This window comes from Pelodiscus sinensis, chromosome 6, assembly GCF_049634645.1.
Source record: "Pelodiscus sinensis isolate JC-2024 chromosome 6, ASM4963464v1, whole genome shotgun sequence".
Classification (NCBI taxonomy): domain Eukaryota; kingdom Metazoa; phylum Chordata; order Testudines; family Trionychidae; genus Pelodiscus; species Pelodiscus sinensis.
The window spans coordinates 115,749,065-115,765,017 of record NC_134716.1 but is presented as its reverse complement, the minus strand read 5'-3'; the positions used below and the strand labels follow the sequence as shown (position 1 = coordinate 115,765,017).

General features: G+C 44.0%; 1 protein-coding gene across 2 annotated transcripts in view; it reads left to right on the top strand.

Annotated features, from left to right (window-relative positions):
- Positions 1–15,953, top strand: part of LIPG (lipase G, endothelial type) — a 31,107-nt gene that overhangs the window by 14,140 nt on the left and 1,014 nt on the right. The window contains exons 9-10 of one of the 2 annotated variants that reach the window (XR_003086869.2): positions 868–972; positions 2,523–2,622. Coding sequence is in view for 1 of the 2 variants with exons in the window: in XM_006136736.4 (XP_006136798.1) it covers positions 868–972; positions 2,523–2,556 (139 nt within the window). In the remaining variant the exon portion in view is untranslated. Of the gene's footprint in view, positions 1–867; positions 973–2,522; positions 4,262–15,953 lie in introns of those variants that run through there. The other variant, XM_006136736.4, reaches the window with a different exon arrangement.

The following is a 15,953-nucleotide window of genomic DNA, read 5'->3' as shown; positions in this document are numbered from 1 at the left end:
CAAGGACTTTGGCTTCCTACATTACCAGTAAAGCACTAAACTAGAGGAGGAAACTATTTTGAATGCTATGCAGCAGCAGATTGTATGGATATGTAAAAAACAAATCATGTCAGAGCAACCTGATGGCTTTCTTTGATACGATAACAAGCCTTGGGGATAAGGGGGAAGTGAGAAATGTGGTATTCCTAGATTTCAGTAAAGCTTTTGATACAGTCTTAAATGACCTTATAGATAAACTAGGGTAATACAATCTAAAATGGTTGCATAACTGGTTGAATAACCATTCCCACAGGAGAGAAAAAAACAGCAAATGGTCTGGTAGCACTTTATAGACTAACAAAACATGTAGATGGGATCATGAGCTTTCGTGGGCACAGCCCACTTCTTCAGATGACTGGAGTTATGAGTAGGGGATTTGAAAATTCAAAATAAATAGGAGAAGGGAAATGGGGGGAGGGGAAGGAGAGAATGATGCTCTGGGGTGGGACCTTAAAAGCAGGTTAGACAACAATCTGTCAGGGATGGCCTAGATAGTGCTTGGTTCTGCCATGAGGGCAGGGGACTGGACTCAATGACTTCAAGGTTCCTTTTGGTTCTAGTGTTCTATGATTCAATGAAAACTAGAACTCTAGAAGGAGTGGTGCAATAGCATTCTAGAATTAGAAATGGCCTGTATCTGACAATCAGGTTGTTATAGAATCCCTCATAGCTGTAAGCAGTGCTGTAACTCTTGCTGACCCCTCTTATGGCTCTAGAAAATAATGATGGCCATGTGTTCCATTTAGAAGTTACTTTCCAAAACGCATAAATAACTTGCATCAGTTTGTATGTGCAGTGTCTCCATGGCTTTTGATCTTTTCCTATCAGGTTAACTTTCTGTGCAGAGGATCTTCAGCTGACGAACATATCTCCTGGTAAAGAGCTTTGGTTTGTGAAATGTAGAGATGGTTGGCCAACAAAGAACCGAACAAGGTAAGGTTTAATTAAATGGTTCTTTTTTGAAAGCCCATTGTCTAAGGCATTAGGCTATGTATAATGAAGACAAGTCTAACCAGATTGACACTAAAATTTCATTAAGAACATCTGTTGCATAATTCTTCCCACTTACAGTCTTGAGCAAGAAAACTTAATAAAACTGAATGGACTCTTAATTGCTAAAGGAATACTGAGCTAGCATATATAGCGATATATAACATCTTCTACAATGGAAGTACTCTAATCTCTAGTGCACCCTCCCAATCAACTAGCACTGGTCCTGCAGCGTGACTTTTAATCCATCAAGTGATAAATAGTGAGGATTTGATAACTTCCAACTATCCTCTGTTAAAAATAGTTCAATTTTGTTCCAGATCACTCCATTGACTTCAGTGGAGTTATACTAGAGGTGAACTTGGGCTTGACATCTCTTGGACTTGTTTTAAAGTTTAAGCTATAAAAGAGTCTGTTGAACATTAATGAAAATGCAAAATGTTAAAGCTTTTGCAAACACTGTAACAAAGCCCAGTGTCAAAAGTCTGCTTGTATAGTTACCTCAGATGGCAAAATTCTGGCTGAGAGCAATATCAGATAGTGTCTAGTGCTGGATTTGGAAGAAATAATGAATTGCTCTTAATGTTGCTTCTGTGTGTATTAAGGAATTTCCTAAATAAAATTATGTGCAAAGGCTAATGTTAAATTCTCATGGCAAAGTAAATGGAGAATGTAGTAGCGGAAACAAATATCAAGAGCTATGCGAAAAGGTACAAAGGCTGGCTGTGGTAATGCACTTCCTAGCGATGTCTACAGAGCAGGAGGAGAGCTCTCTTGTAGTGTAGTTTCACTCCTGGAATTGCTGCTTTGGAGCTGGAATCTACCACCCTTCCTCATATGATGTAGTACTTCACTCAAGTAAGCAGATGAGTATAAGTGGATGGACAGAGTTATGTCCTCGGGGTATCTCTAAAAATTAAACACCTGTTTGCTGACTTGGGTTTGTGAGACTTGGCCTAAGGGATGCCTAATTGTGGTGTAGACATTCACATTTGGACTGGTGCCTGGCTCTGGGACCCTGCAGAGGGGGAGATGCCAGGACTGACTCCAGCCAAAGCGTGAATGTCAATACCCTTATCCTGGGACAGCTGTCATGGACCAACCACAGGTGTTTAATTGCAGATTTCAATCCTTGAATACAATTACGGGTGCAGGCTCTAAAGACAAAGATCTTAAAACATATCATTGATGTCAGTTAGCAATTAATCTATTTGCCTTGCACCACAGTCCTCTTCAAGTTTTGTTCCAAGTGTAACATCCACTTGGACAGTTTGAGTTCCCATAAAAGGATCCAGTTCTCTGAAAGTTATTTGTAGGCAAAGGTTCCAAAAAGAACACAGTACTGAACCACACTTAGTTTTCAGCCTCCCTGACATGTCCTGGGTTTGTTTTACTAGCCCTTGTGTTACAATTTTGAACTTCTAACAAAAGAGCAATCATTGCATGTTACCAGGGTATATCTTTCACCCATGTCTCCCCCATTCTTTCCTTAGATCAGAAAAACCTTCAGTGCAGAATCAAAGCTGAAGACTTGCACAAAAGGATCTAACTATCCAAAACACAGAGAGAAAACTACTGCAGAAGATTACATAGGTGAAGAGACATTTATGTAAAGTTTGTCTGAGTACCACTTATTATTCAGGATAGAGAACTTGGTCTTGTTGAACAGATGTAGGCAATATTTCTGGTGAGGAGTGATCCATATGCTTTCAGTTGCTGTCCTAAAATAACTTATTAAAACTACTAAACTCACCCTATTTGGGTGAATCTGGTTTATGTGCATTAACCTAATTTTCCTGATCTGTGTTGTGCTCTGCATAGTCTATTCCTAATTGTCCCAGTAAACTGGAAATATCAACAAAGTTGAGATAAATCTGTGCCTTGGTTCTAGTCTGTGTGCCATGGAAGTCAATGGAAAATGAATTTATCTGATTCAAATAGTTCATGACTAAGCTACTAAGAATGCATAACAGTATGTATAGCTTAGGAGATACTACAGGATCTTAAATTGCACTAAAGGATGTGGAAGAATGAGTAGACCAAACCAGTGAAGTGTAAGAGACAGAACACAATATCATCTCTGTCCTAACTTCCATCTTCTCTCCATCCTGTTCTTTGCTTTTCCCAGAGACCATTACTGTACCTCTGCTAGATATTGTAGTACACATGACTAATAATGTAAAAAAAGTCCAATACTCCCTCCCCCTCTGTTCTGTAGAGAAAGCAGATACAGATATGTACTGAAGTTATTGGCAGCTACACTCCGTTAAAACTGTTTCCTGAAACATCAGTATTTTATTTAAACAAGGACTGTCCAGTACTTCCTTCATGCAGATCTTATCTGAAGAATATAGAAGGGTGCCAGCCGTTTACTTACTGTATACTGGGAAGGTATCAGTACTGCCTCAGGCAAACTTGACATCATTCAATAATATGTATTTTGAGGATGTGTTCACATATGCAAACTCAACTTGAATGCAGCAAGGCACGTTTTAAGGTTGCACACTCATGCACTTAACAAGGTTTAGGTACTCATTTAACCTACAACATATAAATACACTTCCCCTCCACTCCAAATTGTAAAGATATTTTTATTACATAATTCCAGATAAACTTGTTTTTATAATGGAATTAATCTATTCCACTTTTCTGGGAAACTAATGTTCTGAATAGTCCAGATGCTTGTAGGTAGTCAGTCTGCTACTGTACGTGTCTAGGCCAGAGGTGACCTGACTGTTTGTTTTTTCAGGGGTGGGGGCATTTTAATATGTTTGGGATTACTCTTGGCTTGGATGTTAAAGTGCAATGCTTTCTATACACACACCAAAGCAGCAATGCTGCCTGATGCATTGAGTTATGAAGACCATCATCATCCAGGTCTCTTGCTGAAAGGGTCAACAAAGGTATTTCAGTCTGGCTTCTTTCTTAGTGTTTCATTCCAACCGAAGTTAAAATAACCATACTCATTTGGAGAACAGCATGATGTTTGTCTTGGTTATGTACAGTCTTCAATAATTGAAGCCTCTGGTAACTATCTGTGATTTGTCACCATGCCATATATTTATACATGGTCTTGAAGCCCTATTTGTATATTATGGTTTTTGTATGACTTGGAATGCTATTTATTTCTCAAATGTACATATGTAAGTTTAAACCTTGTTTGGAGTAACAGTTTTTATAAACTTTAAGCAAAAAATAAACAAGTCTCTTGTAGAAATAAGTTGCATAGTTTGTAATTCTGGGAAAAGAGAACACCTGGTTTATTCCTATCACAATGACTAGGAAAACTATGCAGGTCAGACACTGTTGACAATGAAGCCATCGAGAACAGGATGTGGTTAACAAATATGCAGGCCAGAATAAATACTGTGATCATCTAGTTTGACCTCCTGTCTAACATACGCCATAGAACTACCCCAAAATAATTTCAACAGTTTATCTTTTAGAATAACATCCAATCTTGATTTAATAATTCAGTGACAAAATCTATGACAACGCTTGGTAAGATGTTCCAATGGTTGGTTACTTACTGTTCAATTTGTGCTTTTTTTTCTAGTCAATTTGTCTAGCTTTAATTATAGTGAACATAAGGGTAAGACTAGCCACTGGAAATGGGCAAAACTTTCTAGTGAAGGCAGGCAAGGGTGTATAAATTCTACTCTCTCAAGTGCAAAGTGTTCAATACTTTAGTGAATGTAGCTGAGGCTCTCTTTTACTGTTTTGTCTGCATTTAGACTCCCTCACTCAAGTGAAGTTATGATTGTTTTAAGAACAAAAAAGCATGGTCTACAAAAGTTACTGCAGAAGGACAATTCATGAGACTATAGCCATTCTAAACACCCTCATTTATGTTCCTCCAACTTTGTCAATGGGGTGACCTTCCTTTTGCAAAGGAACTGTAAGTTGAGTGCAATCTGGACTCGCACATCTATGTGAAGAATTACTGCTAATCAATTGCAGATTTTGAAGCCAGGGATTATAATATGACGTCCTAATGTATCATTCTGAGATCTTTAGCAATCCAGGAATTTTCAAGATCAACTTACTAGGAAAGAAGTTAGCTAAGAGTTACTGTTTTCAGCCAAGACTGCAGTTTCTTCCTCCATCTCTTAGCCTAGCCCACTTGCAAACTGGTGCTGAACTAAAGATCTGAATTTCTACTTTGGCTGGGTAGCTTCCCTCTAACTACTTACTTTGATGGGTTGGGTTTTTTGTATTTGGCTATGGAGAAGGATGGGTTATCTAAACGCTCCGTTCTAGCCCCACATGGTACAGCTATTATTATTTAAAGATATATTGCACAAAGTAAGGTTTTGCTTTCTAGAAGCCTTTTGTGCCTTTAGCAACTACCACCATTTTGGGAGTGAATGTGTTTGACTCCAGTGGCCTATGCTGACATTTAGAAGCCTCCCCAAACTCACAGAATACTGGAAAAGACCTTGAAAGCTCATCAAGTCCAGTTCCCTGCACTCACAGCAGGACCAAGCAGCATCTAGATCAGTGGTGGGCAAGATACGGCCTGCAGGCCAGCTCTGGCCCACGGGCCACCCAATCCAGCCAACAGGCTGCCCTCCTCACCAGGACCCTCAGGCACAGAGCAGCCAGCCACTTCAGAACAACCCCATACCAGTTTAAGCAGGTGGTTGCTCCCTGTGGCTCTGCTCTGGGCCCTGGGAGAGGGAAAGTCTTTGTGGAAACTGGCCAATGGGAGCGGAGAGATTTTGCTGGGGGCACAGCAGTGCACAAAGTCTCCCCCTCCTCCTGGTTCCTAAAGCAGAGAGCAATAGGGAGCAGCCAGGCATTTTGAGCACTCTGGGACCATGGCAGGCACCTTCCCACCACGGCCTGCCTCTGGCACCCCAGTCTTCTACCACCCCACAACTACTTGCTGTAGGCCACCACCTCCTCCTGCCCCAGGTCACCACCCAAACCCTCTGCACCCTCCCTCCTCTCCTCCTCCAGGTCAGAACTCCCTCCCAGACACTGCACGCTTTCTTAAATTCCTCTCCCAGGCTAGAATCCTTTCCTGCACCTATACCCCCTGCCAGCCCCTGCACCCCAAAGCTCCTGCACTAGATCACAACCCCCTCCGTCACCCAAACCCCACACCTCCTGCATTCCAGTCTCCTACCCTGAGCTCCTTTCTGCATGCAACCTCCATCCCAAACTCCACAGCCCCTCCATAGAAAAGTGCAGCCCTTACCACTTACCAAAATCTTAGATTTCCCCCCCCCCCATCAAAAATTATTGATCTAGATCATCCCTGACATATTTAAGAGCAGGTTAGATAAACGTCTTCAATGATGGAGAGTCCATAACCTCCTTAGGCAATTTATTCCAGTGCTTAATCACCCTGACAGTAAACCTCCCTTGCTGCAATTTAAACTCATTACTTCTTGTTCCTATCAGGGGTTTAGGAGAATAATTTTTCTCCCTCTTAAGAACATAAGAATGGCCGTACTGGGTCAGACCAAGGGCCATCTAGACCAGTAGCCTGTCTGCTGACAGTGGTCAGCACCAGATGCTCCAGAGTGGGTGGACCGAAGACAATGATCAAGCAATTTGTCTCCTGCCATCCTTCTCCAGCCTCTGACAAACAGAGGCCAGGGACACCATTTCTATCCCCTGGCTAATAGCCTTTTATGTCCCCTCTTGGTCTTCTCTTTTCCAGACTAAACAAATCCAAATTTCAGACTTTGGATCCAATTCTTTCAGTCTTCCCTCATAGGTCATTGGAGCAAAAAAGCTCCAATCACGAAAATGGCTATCGGGGCTTTTTTGCAGAAAAGCACATCTAGATTGGCACGGATGCTTTTCTGCAAAAAGTGCTTTTTTAGCAATCCAGGAATTTTCAAGATGAACTTACTAGGAAAGAAGTTAGCTAAGAGTTACTGTTTTCAGCCAAGACTGCAGTTTCCTCCTCCATCTCTTAGCCTGGCCCACTTACAAACTGGTGCTGAACTAAAGATCTGAATTTCTACTTTGGCTGGGTAGCTTTCCGTGCCAATCTAGAATAGTGATAGAAATGTAGCCGTGTTAGTCTGGTGTAGCTGAAACAAAATACAGGACTATGTAGCACTTTAAAGTCTTTACATATTTAATCTTTAAAGTGCTACATTTGGCACGAACAAAATACAGGACTATCTAGACACTCTTTTCCACAAATGCTTTTAACGGAAAAGTTTTCTGTTAAAAGCATTTGCGGAAAATCATGCCAGTCTAGACGTAGCCTATAAGTATACTTTCTATGCCATTAACTAGATCATTGGTGAAGCTATGCAACAGAACTAGTCCCAAAACATCCCTGTGGAACCCCACTTTTTATGCCTTTCATTGATAGCTCTGAGAATGGATGTATAACTGGTTGGATAACCAACCCTATTGTAGCTCCATCTATAAGAAGATCATGTGAAACTGTCAAATGCTTTACTAAAGACTAGGTATACCATGTCTACTACTTCACCCTTATCCACAAGCCTTCTGGATCCTATCAAAGAAAGCTATCACGTTGATTTGGCATGATTTAGTCTTTAGAAATCCATGCTGACTGTTACTTATCACCTTATTTTCTTCCAAATATTTGCAGATGGATTCCATAATTATGCGCTTCAGTGTCTTTCCTGGCACAGAAGTTAAGCTGAGTGGTCTGTAGTTTCCTGGGTTTTCCTTATTTCTCTTCTTACATGTGGGCACTGTTTGCTCTTTTCCAGTCTTCTGGAATCTCTCTTGTCTTCCATGACTTTTCAAAATTGATAGCTAATAATTCAGTTACCACCTATCAGCTCCTTGAATATTCTGGGCCCTCATGACTTGAAGACATCTATCTTTTCTAAGTAATTTTTCACTTATTTTAACTTTTGAATATATCACCTTTTCAGCATTCACTATATTAGATATCCAATCACCACCAACTTCTTGGTGAAAACCAAAACAAGGAAGTCATTAAGCACCTCTACCATCTCGATATTTTCTGTTATTGGTTTTCCCTCTTCACTGACCAATGGGCCTACTCTGTGCTTTGTCTTCCTCTTGCTTCTAATATATTTGTAGAATGTTGTCCTGTTACTTGTTATGTCTCTAGCTAGAGTGGACTCATTTTGTGTCTTCACCTTTCTAATTTTGCCTCTGCTTACTTGAATTATTTGTTTAAATTCATCTTTGTAATTTGACCTAGTTCCACTTTTTATAGGGCTCCTTTTAGATTTTTAGATTATTCAAGATCTCCTGGTTAAGACAGGGTGGTCTCTGCCCATACTTCCTTTCATTTCTATGCAGTGGAATAGTTTGTTTTTAGGCCCTTTATAATGTCCCTTTGAAAAACTGTAAGCTGTTTTCAATTGTTTTTCCTCTTAGTCTTGCATCCCATGCTTTCTGAGTTTGCTAAAGTCTGCCTTCTTGAAATCCATTGTCTTTCTTTAGATGTTCTCTTTTCTATCATTCCTCAGAATCCATGAACTCTATCATTTCATAGTCACTTTCACCTAAGCTACCTTCCACATTCAAATTCTCAACCAGTTCCTCCCTGTTTGTTAAAATCAAATCTGGAATAGCTTCCTCCCCTAGTAGTTTTCTCCACTTTCTGAAATACTAAATAATCTCCAATATATTCCAAGAACTTGTTGGATTATCTATGTATGCCCTGCTGTGTAATTTTCCCAACAGCTATCTGTATATTTGAAGTCCCATTACTACCAAGTCCTCTGCTTTGGATGATTTTGTTTAAAAAAGCCGCATCTACCTTTTCTTCCTGATTAGGTGGTGTGTAATAGACCTATATCATGACATCACCCTTGTTTTTTAACTTTAGCTGGAGACTCTCAATAAGTCTGTCTCCTATGTCCATCTCAATCTCAGTCCAAGAGTACACATTTTAATATACAAGGCAACACCTTTCTTTTTTCCTTGCCTATCTTTCCTGAGCAAGCTGTACGAATATTAGAATAATAGAACACTAGAACTGGAAGGGACCTCAAAAGGTCATTGAGTCCAGTCCCCTGCCCTCATGGCAGGACCCAGTACCATCTAGACCATCCCTGATAGATGTCTATTTAACCTGCTCTTAATTATCTCCAGAGATGGAGATTCCACAACCTCCCTAGGCAATTTTATTTCAGTGTTTAACCACCCTGACAATTAAAAAGTTTTTCCTAATGTCCAACACAAACTTTGCTTGCTGCAGTTTAAGCCCATTGTTTCTTGTCCTGTCATCAGAGGCCAAGAAGAACAGTTTTTCCTCCCTCCTCCTTGCAACACCTTTTTAGATACTTGAAAGCTATGTCATGTCCCCTCTCAATCTTCTCTTTTCTAAACTAAAAAAGCCCAATTCTTTCAGTCTTCCTTCATAGGTCATGTTTTCTACACCTTTAATCATTCTTGTTGCTCTTCTCTGGACCTTCTCCAATTTCTCCACATCTTTCTTGAAATGTGGTGCCCAGAACTGGGCACAATACTCCTAACTGAGTCCTAATCAGCGCAGAGTAGAGCGGAAGAATGACTTCTCGTGTCTTCCTCACAACACTCCTGTTTCAATCATATGTATTATCCCACCAAGTTTCTGTGATATCAGCTATATCAGTTTATTTTCTAGCATTTCAAGTTCTTTCTGTTTACTACCCATACTTCTTGCATTTGTATACATATAGCTAAGATACGGACTTGATTTTGCCCTTGTTTCTCCTTTATCCCTACTATTTCAGCCTACGTTCCTCCCTATTTCTGATCCATCTCTCAGATCTCCATGTTTTTCACTTACTTGTGGGCTTTGGTCACCTGCCCCATCAAACTCTTCCCACTGGTCCACTGATTTCTTCCATTAATCTCACTTTCCTAGGGTGAGATTTTTTTCAGAAGGGCTGAGCCTCATTTACTTAAGTCAAAGCCAAGTTAGACCAGTCCTGAGCATGTGTGGAACTCATTCCAACTGTCCAAGGAATAGCTTAACTCTTCAAATCTTCCCATGGGTAACAAGGACAGTGCAGAGATCTTACAAAATCATTTTTGGTAGGCTATACTTGTGGCTTTAAGGAAATCTTTGGTTTTGAGTAGCTGATGGCACACATCCCATAACAGTGGTTTGCAAAGGAAATAAGTAGCTAAAATCCATGCTACTCCTTGATGAAGGATTTAACTCAGGGGTGAACGACCCTTTTTGTATGTTAAAAACTGAGGTATGATTGAGTATGCTAAGAAAATAGCTACTTTTTGAAAAGGCTGTATAGAAATGACCAAGTAGGGTAGCTTTTCAATGCACATCCTTAGAAGTCAATGTCTATCTGACCAATCACTCTCTTAACAAAGCTACACAGAATTCTCCAGTTACCTCACACTCACCCCCAGTTCAGGCCCCAGATACCAGATTTTTAGCAGGAATACTTCAGAGTGTCTCATTTTCTCTAGACATTGCACTGGACAAGTGGCACTGTCTCTCCAAATGCAGACAGTTCCCAAACTGCATAATCTTTATAGAGCAAAATCAACACCTTGAATAGAACTAGAAGCCAGTACCATGACTAACTGGCAGTTAGTGCTGGAAAACAGAAGTTGTGCTACACAAAGAGACCATCATGTTCCATATATGAAGCTCCAAAGGTAGCCTCATATGTGGCATATTGCTAGCACCTGAGGAACTTCAGTGAGGCCAGGGCCGGACTAAGGGGTGGGCGAGCCAGGCAGCTGCCCAGGGCGCCATCCTATGGGGGGGCGGTAAGACACCCCCAAGTTGACCCACGGGCACCTCTAGAGGTGGCCCATGGAACTCAGTAGAGCGGTGGCTGCTTCGCCCAGACGCATCCCACCTGCAGCCCCAGCTCCTGCCCTGAGACTCTGCAGCTCCCGAGGGGCAGTAAATTAAAGGTGAGGGCGCTGCTGGAGACTCAGTTTTTCTTCTGTCTAGCCCGCCCAGGCTCCTACCAGCCGATTGGGGCAGGGTTTTTCCCTTCCTCTGCTTCTCAGACTCAGCCCCCGTGGAGCATGATGCACCTGGGCTGAGCGCCATGGCCAGCTGGCCGAGCAGCCGCTCCTCTTTCCTCCAGCTCAGCTGCCCTGCGCTCAGCCCGGGGAAGCTATGCCGTGCTCCTGCTGTTCGGGAATCCTGTCCTCTTTTGCCCCAGCCCAGGTGCAGCATCCCCGGGCTGAACGTGGTGCAGCTGGGCTGCAGAGCAAAGAGAAGCGACTGCCCAGCCAGCTGGCCATGGCGCTGGCTCACTTGCCATGGCGCTGGCTCAACCCAGGTGCACCACACTCCACATGAAGCAGAGGGAAAGCCCCCTATTGGCTGGAGCAGGGAGCCACCTCTGCTGAACACCGTGGCCAGCTGATCAGGCAGCTTCCCCTCTGAGCCTCCAGTCCAGCCCAGGTTGGAGCGATGCACCTGGATTTAAAACCACGGGCAGCTGGCAGGGCAGCAGCTCCTCTTTGGCTCAAGTCCAGCTGCCCCACGCTCAGCCCGGGGAGGCTGCACTGCACTCCAGCTAGACTGGGGAAAGAGGAAGGGCTTCCGGATCAGCTGGAGTGCGGTGCAGCCTCCCTGGGCTGAGCGCAGCCAGGGCAGCTGGGCTGGAGGAAGGAGCAGAGCTGCCTGGCCAGCTGGGCCATGATGGTGTTTAGCCTAGGTGAACCCTCCCCTGCAGGAGGGAGGAGTTGGCCCCCAAGGAGGCGCCCGCTGGGGCTTCCCTGCTCCATGGGGGAAGTGGGGAAAAGTCCTCGGAGGCAGGTGCAGGGGACTCCCTGCCCACACCTCAGAACCCTGTGCCCTTGCCCCCCACTAACACCGTGTCCCACTACTACATCACTTGCTCCCAGCAGCGCAGTTGGGGCCACATTAGTGGGACTTGGGGGGTTTTGGGAGGAGGTCTTTTTGCATCTCCCTTGTGTGCCCCCAACTGACTTTTCTGTGGATCAGTGATCCCTCACTCAAAAAGGTTTCCTGCCCTTCTCATAAATAAAGACAATGCAGAAACTTTTTGTGTTTGACGTATTTAAAAATGTAAAAAAAAGTCTTCTATGTAAAAATGAAGCCTGGCCAACAAACCCCCAATTGGGGCCAAGCCCCCATCTGGCCACAGCATTATAATACTCCTGTACCCCCCAGACCCTAGATCTGAGCCTATCATACACTTCTGCAACCCTCTGCCCTGAGCCCTTCACATACCCCAACCCAAATTCCTGCTCCCTCTCATCCACAAGCCTGTGGCTTGCTTAGTAGCCCAACCATCTATCTGACCCCAACGCTCTCCAGATTGGAGCCCCCTCCCTGAGCCAGCATCCCCTTCACCTCCTCCTGCATCCAGATTTTCTCCCAGAGCTTGTGCCTCTCACCCCTTCCCGTACCCAAATCCCTCATTCCCACCCCAGAGCCTACACATCCTATCTCAACCCAATGAGGGTACAGTTAAGACTGCAGGGCTACGTCTAGACTGGCATGATTTTCCACAAATGCTTTTAACGGAAAAGTTTCCGTTAAAAGCATTTGCAGAAAAGAGTGTCTAGATTGGCACGGATGCTTTTCCGCAAAAGCACTTTTTGCGGAAAAGCGTTCATGCCAATCTAGACGCAGTTTTGCGCAAGAAAGCCCCGATCACCATTTTCGCCATCAGGGCTTTTTTGCGCAAAACAGTTTTCAGCTGTCTACACTGGCCCTTTTGCGCAAAAAGGCTCCAGAGTCTTTCACACAGCATCCCACTGGGGCTAAATATTTAAATAATCACTGGGCCAGAGAAAGACTTGGGGATTGTCTCCATGTAGAGCTCTGCGGCTGCATTGGTGTCACTCTGCTGCTGCAGCGCTTATGATGACAGGAAAGCATCTGCCAGTGGTGTACATACTCCACTGAGCCAAGAGACAGCTGTTCTATGGCTGGGAGGTCTTTTATCAACATAGCACTGTCTATCTGGAGAGTTCTCTTGGTATAACTACGTTTTTTTATGGGTGTGAATTTTTCCACAGCCTCGAGTGACAGATTTACTAACATAAACTGGTCAAGCTAACAAGGGCTTAGATATCACTGAACCACATCGTGAATCGGTCTGGAGCTTAGCTGGGAGTCCACACACCCTGAAGGAGGCTGCAGTGCACATGCCTAGAGGTGCAAAGGGAACTTTTACCCTGAAAAACCTTAGATGCTGAGCAAGTTTACATACCTATTGGGTTCAGCAGGAGCTTTGAGGATCCCAGTGGAGCCAAAACTGGGACGTAGATGCCTAAATCCCAGGTGTCAGCACCTAAGTACCTTGGTGGGTCCCATTTCTAGCACCTTCTAGGTGGCACACAGTGAATCCCCCCCCCCTTGTTTGTGTCTGCTTTTGTGGCTGATTTGCGTATATCTAGCTATATCCATTTGCTTCATAACAAGGAAAGATTTATAAGAAGTCTTGGCTTCCCAAGTATCCTGTCATGCTGCCCAGTTACATTGCGGTGGTTAGTATTATATGCAGTATATAACAGATGCCATAAAAGCATTCCAATTGCTATGAAAATGAACGCAACCAGAATTCTGCATGACAGTCAAGGGTGACTAACGTGATCAGAAAGAGGGGCTTGGCAATAGAGTGGACTATCACAGCTTGGCCGTGGGCACAGGCAGGACTACAAATCATACATTTCCTTCACAACACACCCAGTCTTCCAAGATGCTGAGCACTCCTGGCTGCCACTGAAGTGAGTTCACGGTACTGAGCCTAAGTCAGGAGGCACCGGGGCCCAGCTGCTTAAGGGGATTTAACTGCCTAACTTCCTTTGAAATCCCCCTTTGAAGGATCAGGCCCATAACGAGAGGTGCTTTAGAAATAGTTTAGGCCACGTCTCTATTTCCTGGAAGTTTGATGCTGCAGCATTGGTCTTCTAGAGTTCGATTTAGTGGTCTAGTAAAGACCTGCTAAATCAAACATGGAGGGTGCCCCTGTCGATGCCAAAAATTCTGCTCCTTGCGAAGAGTAAGGGAAGTCGACACGAGCATTTCTCCCATTGACCTCCCACTGTGAATACAACACTGAAGCTCGACTTAAGGTACATCAACTCTGACTATCTTTTACACTGCTGGAATTGTGGACCTTAAGCCGACCTTCCACCTATACTGTGACAGGCAGAGAATAGTCAAAGTGATATCTAATCTCCAACTCTCTGACCCAGTGATTGTTTAAATATGGTGGCATGGTGTGCATGTGTGTGAATAACTATACTGAGGGCCTCCTCAAAGATAAGCTGTTATAATAGTATCAGTAGTTCTAGTACATTGCTTCTGTCTGATTGACACTGAAAAGCAATGGCACTCTTAAGGACACACCTCACAATAGCTTCCCAACCACCAACAGCTGGCAATAGCTTTCAACTACAGTAGATCCTCAGAGTTACAAGCAGCTAGGGAATCAAGGTTGTTCCTATCTCTAGGTATGTCTACATTGTGTAGCTTTTAGCGACAATGCCGTGTTGACACCGCCGTGTTGCTAAAAGTCAGTGTATGTGCGAATGCTGTTTGTTGGCATTTTTGCTGACAAAATACTTCCACTCTCTATGACAGGGCTGGGCAAAATATGGCCCCGGGGCCAGATCTGGCCCACCAAGCCACGAGATCTGGCCTGTGGACCACCCTGATGGGACCCTCGGGCACAGAGCTGCCACAGGTTAAAGTGCAGTCCCTATCTTTCTCTGCTCTGCGGGAGTGGGGGGCAGGGGGGAGAAGGGCAAGCTTCATTTGATCTCCTTGCCCCCACCCCAATCTTCAGCTCCTATTGGCCAGAAACAAGCGGCCAATGAGAACTGACCTCAGACAATCTCTCAGTTCCTGTTGACTGGAAACAACCAGCCAATAGAAGCTGAGAGATTGGCCTGGGACACACGGGCAGTGCAAGCCTCTTCCCCCATGTGGAGTTGAGAACCATGTGGAGGGTGCATCCTGTATTTTCAAGCTGTCTTGGGGCTGCAGCAGGCAAGGATCCAAGCCTGCACTGGGGGTGCTGCAGGGCTGCTGGCGTAGGTAAGCACCTCGCAGCCAGAGCCTGCCTCTGGCACCCCAGCACCTCCTGCATCTCAACTCCCTCTCCCAGGTCACCATCCAAGCCCTCTGCACCAAGTTACTACTCCCTCCCAAACCCTGTACTGCCTCCTACACCCATCTACCAGGCCAAAATCCTCTGCTATACCCAAGCACCCTCCCAGACCCTGCACCCCATTCTCCTGCCCCAGGTCAAAATCCCCTCCTTCACCCAAACACCCTCTCAGACCCCACACTGTCTCCTGCACTCCAGTCCCTTACCCCTTGCATGTTTCTGATCCCAACCTCCATCCTAGACCCTGCACTCCCTCCACAGAAAAGTGGACCTTGACCACTTAACCAAAATCTTGCTGTGCCCCCCCCCAAAAGTTATTGCCCACCTCTGCCTCGCAAGGAAGTTTTGCTTTGTTGGCAGGAGAGTACTTTTTTTTAAGCACCTGTGAAGAACAAAAATTTTGCCAATCAATTGCAAATGTGGACAGTCTCTGAAGTGTTTGTAGCTCTGAACAAAACATTATGGTGGTTCTTTTAAAAGTTTACAGTTGAACAGTAACATAAATCAGCTTTGAAACTTTCTAGCCAGAAGTAATTTAAACGAAACAAGCACAGAAACAGTTTCCTTACCTTGTCAAATCTTTTTTTTAAAAAGTTCCCTTTTATTTTTACTACTTTACATGAAAACAGAACTATACTGTGTTTGCTGGTCTCAGCTGCTGCCTATTGCATACTTCCAGTTCTAAAGGAGGTGTGTGGTTAACCAATCAGTTCATAACTATGGTGTTTGTAACTCTGAAGTTACACCATATTAGTCCAATCTTTGTTACCACAGTTCCAGCTGGTGCAAGTTGGTGTAGCCCTAACAAACAAAGCTATTCTTGAATGTTTAAACAGTTACTGAATGCCAAGTGCTTATACTGCCCTGCAAAAAGAGCATTTG